The 5,884-nt window shown below is 40.0% G+C and overlaps 1 protein-coding gene across 1 annotated transcript; it reads right to left on the bottom strand.

Moving 5' to 3' along the window:
* Positions 1–3,932: 3,932 nt before the first annotated feature.
* LOC129407401 (uncharacterized) lies at positions 3,933–4,382 on the bottom strand. The gene has a single exon (XM_055148268.1). It carries the CDS (start codon positions 4,380–4,382, stop codon positions 3,933–3,935), a length of 450 nt encoding a protein of 149 aa, XP_055004243.1.
* Positions 4,383–5,884: the final 1,502 nt, after the last annotated feature.

Genomic DNA, 5,884 nt, shown 5'->3' with positions numbered 1-5,884 from the left:
AACTCTTCTCTTTCTCGCAGCACATTGATACAGTTTGTTACAGTACAGAAGTGGACTAAGTGAGTGTGATGTCACCCACAGTGTTCAGCGGCGCTCAGACGAAGCTCACAATGCTCACGAGTTACAGGAGTTAATCTAGAGCCAGGTTCTATGTTATGAATAGGGTTTTTTTGATGGACAATACAGCAAATAAAAAAATCTGGATCATGTGGCGCAGATTAATACGAATGTTTTAAGACAAAAATGATGAGGCTCACAGCAGCAGTTACAGAGAGAGAGACGAAAAGATCCCAACACAAGTCACTTACTCAGAGTCAGAAAGAACCTCCTAGAGAACTTCCTATTTGGAACGCGGCGGCTACAGCGTTAGTTGTGTCCATTCATATATATATATATATATATATATACATATATATATATATGACCCTGAACAAGAGCACACATCTGATGAGGAGAACTCAGATGTCACAAAGGCTGAAAGAGACGTCTTCAAGTCAAGAAAAGGTGACATTTCATGGTCATCAAACCCTCTTGACACCCTATACAATTATACTTATATATAATACATATAATATAAATATAATTTATATAATATAATATAATTATGATTATCGTATAATTATATAATATAATTACTCATTTTATCACTATAGGAAATATAATTAGTGAATTTAAACAGTTTTTGTAATCAAAAACGAGTGGTACATTTCTTCTCTCCTTTAATCTTCATGATTATTTATGTTTTGATTTGTTTTTATTATGATTTTAATGTATTTCTTATTCTGTAAAGCACTTTGAATTACTTTGTGTACGAATTGTGCTATACAAATAAACTTGCCTTGCCTTGCCTTGCCTACATTTTAAGATAAAAGGTCTGTGGAGTCAAAAATAAAATAAAAAAATTAGTATGTGTTCATATCCATGAAATCACTTTTAAGTTAGTTATGAGGTGAAAAACAATATTGCATGATAACTAGAGTTTTAAATTTTTTTCAGGCTGAGTTAAATCACGGGTCAAATTTGACCCGGTAGCACTAAAGATGTGTGTAGCTTTCTAACACAATATAAGGGTTAAATCTGGTCGTACACTGAGAGCTGAATATTTCCTTAGGTGTTATATTTGTAAAAGTTTGCGGATGCCTGTTTTTACCGATAGTAACGTGTAATCCCGTCTTTGTGAGCTTTTGTCATCATCAGATTGGACCTGTCCCCCATTAGCTCCTGTTGTTGGACGCCCCATTTACAGTGTGGGTTGGATTTCTCATAAGAACCCCGCACTGAGCCCATCTTTGTTCCATTGTGTGAGACTGGAGCTGGGAGAAGGGTTTGGGGAAGAAGGAGCAGGGCTGTTCCCAGGATCCTTTTCACCTGAGCGGGACAACGGTGGGCCCAGACCCAAAGAGGGCCACCTGAAACCGGGACTACATGTCAATACAGCTGTACGGGCCCTGCACAGAGCCACAGCCAAATCAATAGGAGCCATTGATGGACAGGAAGTAGGTTTACATGTAGAGATTTCAGGGGATGTGGAAGTGAATGGACTTTAGACTGTATAGAGAAGTGTTTTTGGGACCAAAATACGAGCCAAATGTAGTGAATGAAAATATTAAACAGAAAATAAATACATATAAGACTGACGTATGCTAAATATTAAGTTTCTCGTCACTCTAGAAGTAGAAAATGTATGATTTGTTTTTGCACATTCTACTTATACTATACTTGAGAAAAATGACTTTGAACTGGCTGCACACAGTGGTGGAAGGTAACCAAAGTACAAAAGTAAAAGTACAGTATTTAAGTAAAATTTTAGTATCAATGCTAAGTGAATTTTACAGTGGATACTTTTTATTTCCACTTCACTACATTGTAAGTCTGGACTGAAAAGTAAAGAGTGCTTTTCTTTATGAACTGAAACCTGCTGAAATGGCTGAGACTTATTTTTAGCACATTTAATTTCATGTAACATCTCAACTTTGAGCAAACCAAATACACAAAAACACAAACGGCTACAAAAATTAAGACATCAGTTGAATCACTTAAAATCAGCTACAATTTTATTAAATAATTTAGAATGTTCAAAATCACTACATTTGATTCTTTACTAGGAGTATACATGTATTCGTTTCAGTATGGAGTGATCTCTACGGGGCGATCGGTTCGGTGCAGGGCTGTGCACGAGTGAGTTTGCACAATTTGTGTGTGTTTACATTCAGCCACTACACGTGCAGCTTCATAGAAGGCTTGGCTTTTTAATATTCACGAGTGAACTCGTCCGTGACTGGGGCAGTGTTTCCTGTGGCGCTTTATAGTTAGGGCCACCTTGACAACAGTTGCCCCCCACCTTGACTACGTCCCTCTGAACCACGTGAATCCTCGCAGAACTATGGTCGTTGTGCCCCAGTCCTCACTTTCGCCTTTTGCTGGCACAAAATTTATTTAATAACTTATAATAATAACTTATTAGTATTACCAAGCGAGCCAGGCTGGCGCCACCTAGTGCCTCCTCTCAGTTGCATTTCTCTCCAGCGACTAGGTCAGGAATCAAAATACAATAGATGCTTTGCAAAAATCCCGGAAGTGCAAGTTCGGGCACCAGCCAATCAGTGAAGAGCCATACACTCTGTGCTGGTAACGAGTCCCAAGAAAGAGGATTTAAAGCTGGAATAAAGAGAATGTTTGGTGAATTTCAACAAGGGGAAAGACGTTATTGCCCTTCTCCCTACAGGATTTGGGAAAAGCTTAATATACCAGTTAACCCCGTTAGTGGTGCATTACATACATTACGACCAAATAGCAGCGATAGGTTGAATGATAAAAAGTACCCGCCTACCATCAAGCGAATGAAATCTAACACTGCAAGGTCAGACGGTTTCTACAAAGTGAAACCAGCTGATGAATCAGGCTATTACCAAGCAGCACTTTGCATTTAATTTATTTTCCTGTTTATATGTTAAAACAAATTGTTGGTTTAATAAACACACAAATAAACAACAAGGAAATGGTTTTGCAGTTTGTTCCCATACTGTACCGAAAATGAACCAAACCGTGACCTCAAAGCCGAGGTACGTACCAAACTGTGATTTTTGTGAACCGTTACACCCCTATTCTTTACTAGATAAATAAATAAATCTCTGCAAAAAATACTTTTTATTCTTAAAGAACATTTTTAAACAGGTACTTCAATACGTTTACTTAAATAGATTTTTCAGGTGATACTTTTACTTGAGTAATTTTTTGCTCCTGTTTCTGTACTTTTATTTTAGTAACAAAGTTGAGTACTTCATCCACCACTGATATAAAGAGCTCTGAGTGATTTAAAGATGGAAAAGCTCTTTATAAAAATGTTATTGTGACTGTTTTTCCATTTACTGTGGACCATCCAACAATAAAATATCAAAATATCTGGTGCATAGTTCCTTTAGCGTGTGTTGCCTGAAAAGTTACAAAACGTCTAGATAAATCTAACTCCATGGAGGCAGCCAGACCAAGTTGGAGGTCAGATCTGCGGAGAGGTGACCCCACTCACAGAAAAAAGTAAAAGAGATCATTTCAGTCCTGGAAATGTTAATCTCCAGTAAACAAAAGGTTAAAAAAAAAAAAAAAAAAAAAACTACCGCATCATGGTAAATGGTCACATTTTTCTATAGCGCTTTTCCACCTTCAAGGCACTCAAAGCTCTTTACAACAAGGAACCACTCACCCATTCACACACACATTCACACACCAGTGTACGCAGACACTGTGGGCAAGGTGGATTAAGTGTCTTGCCCAAGGACAGCATTCATCTGTGGGAGCTGGAATCGCACCAGCCAACCTTCAGATCAGTGGGCGAATGCTCTAACAACTAAGCTACTGCCGCCCCAACATTTTACATTTATTTTCAACAAAGAAATAGAATTAAATATAAAATCTGTGATTATTTTTTGTGAGTCTTAGCGCCTGGCGTTGCACAGAGCTGGGTACAATCTCCAGAACGCTCTGGTGTACATGCTGAGGTCTGAGCTCCCGGTGAAAATCATCTTCCCGGTGTGGAAGACACAGATCCTGACATTTTCAAAGTGAAAATAGAGGCCAGTGAACCGCTCCGGCTCGTAACTGCAGTGTCCTCGGAGCGCCTCAGACAGACGGTTCAGTCGGACGCGGAACGACTGGAACACCGTTGTGACGTTGTTGATCTTGAAATTGGAGAAGCTCACGGGGAAGCCCATCTTTTGAATGATCCGTGCAAATCGGCGAGCGGCCCGGTGTGCGTCTTCGAAACTGCATGCTCCGTAGCAGGTCAGGTGTCCTCTTTCTGTGATCATGGCCGTAGTTCTGGGAGACCGGATCCTCATTATCACCTGATTAAATCGGCTGTTGTGCTCGACGTTCCTTCCGGTCATTGAGAACTTTCTCAGATCCAGGTGACAGTTCATTGAAGCTGAGCAGATCACGTTTACAATGTTTAGACGAAGATCGACCGGTGGATTCTGGGAGCTGGAGTCTTCTGGTTTAGTATCTTCTTTAATCTTTTCTGGTTGCTGTAGATTCTTTGCAGCTTCTTCCTCCTGCTCTTCTTCCTCTTCACAGTTACAGGTAAAAACACAAAACAACAGCGAGGACCTGGGATATGGGACAGGTCTGGACACAAGCTCCACCTGACGCCCAAACTAAACCGCCATGGAGACAGACTTGATCAGGCCCCACTCACAGTCAACATCAGCACGTGTCAGTTCAAGATAACTGCACTTTTCAGGTTCTAGTTTGATATGTTTGGTACCTGGTCTAGTCCTGGTTCAATTCTGGTTTAGAGTAGACCTGCTTAGGCAATGACCTTAAAAGGGATAGTTCGGGGTTTTTGACATAAGTCTGCATGGCATCCCCGTGAGCAGTGTCGTGCATCAACACTGACTTTACCCCCAACAGCGCCCGGTGAGCCGAGATACTGGCCGTTCTCGGTGCTGACGAAAGTAGTCAATCATGACATCAGAACTTCAAACAGAACATTTTGAGCTTTGGAGATGTAAACAGACTAATATTAAAGGATTACTTACACACTTGTGAATGAAACAAAACACAGGTATGGCAGGTATGTTTTTGATGAGTTAAGAGGAGTATCTCAGAACCAGTATGTGTTCCTGTGTCTGTCAGGTGAGGGCGTGTCTGGAGTCTTTGTTTCATGCAAACTCACCTCTTTAAACCATAACACTACATACTTGAGTGACAGGACGCAGTACCTTCTGAAATATCCATCAAACGCACATCTCCGCAGCGGAAGACCTGTCAGTGGCGAGTATGTGAAAGCCATTGCTCGTGTACGGGGTGGCTGTGCAAACATGTGAGCGCCTCTGCTAAACCAGTCTGATGATCTTTGGTGAGGTTTAGGGCCGGGACAAGGAGCGGATGTAAATCATAACGTCAAAGGCCAGCGCTAAGAAAACATCCTGAGAGCTTACACACACATATACAAAACACAGATATACAAAACAGTGAAAGTGTGTCACATGGTTTACCTGAACAGGGAAGGTATGTAAACTTTAGTTAAGAGGAAGTGTGGAGATGTTTAAAGAAGATATATTAGGCTTTTGACTGTTTAGTGTGTCAAAGAGTGTGAGTATGTAGCTGATTGTTTTATTTTACATTTTGTTCATTGTAATCTCCAGCACTGATTTTATACGCCTGAAGACATTCATTCTTCCAGCACTATCACTTATCTGTAGACAATACATGAATCTACAGATACGGAAATAAATAGTAGGACTGCTAGTAAAACAATTGGTTACACTTTATTTGCCTGGTAAATCCAGAATGATATCCAAATTTATTTTTAAAAAATATATAGAGAGATATCAGTCTGATCTACTTTATCTTCATAAAATATTGAAGAAGTGTGTATTCTGGATCC

This window comes from Boleophthalmus pectinirostris, unplaced genomic scaffold (assembly GCF_026225935.1).
Source record: "Boleophthalmus pectinirostris isolate CB_2022bp ecotype Guang Dong unplaced genomic scaffold, ASM2622593v1 HiC_scaffold_12, whole genome shotgun sequence".
Taxonomy (NCBI): domain Eukaryota; kingdom Metazoa; phylum Chordata; class Actinopteri; order Gobiiformes; family Gobiidae; genus Boleophthalmus; species Boleophthalmus pectinirostris.
This window is presented reverse-complemented; position numbering and strand designations above follow the sequence as displayed.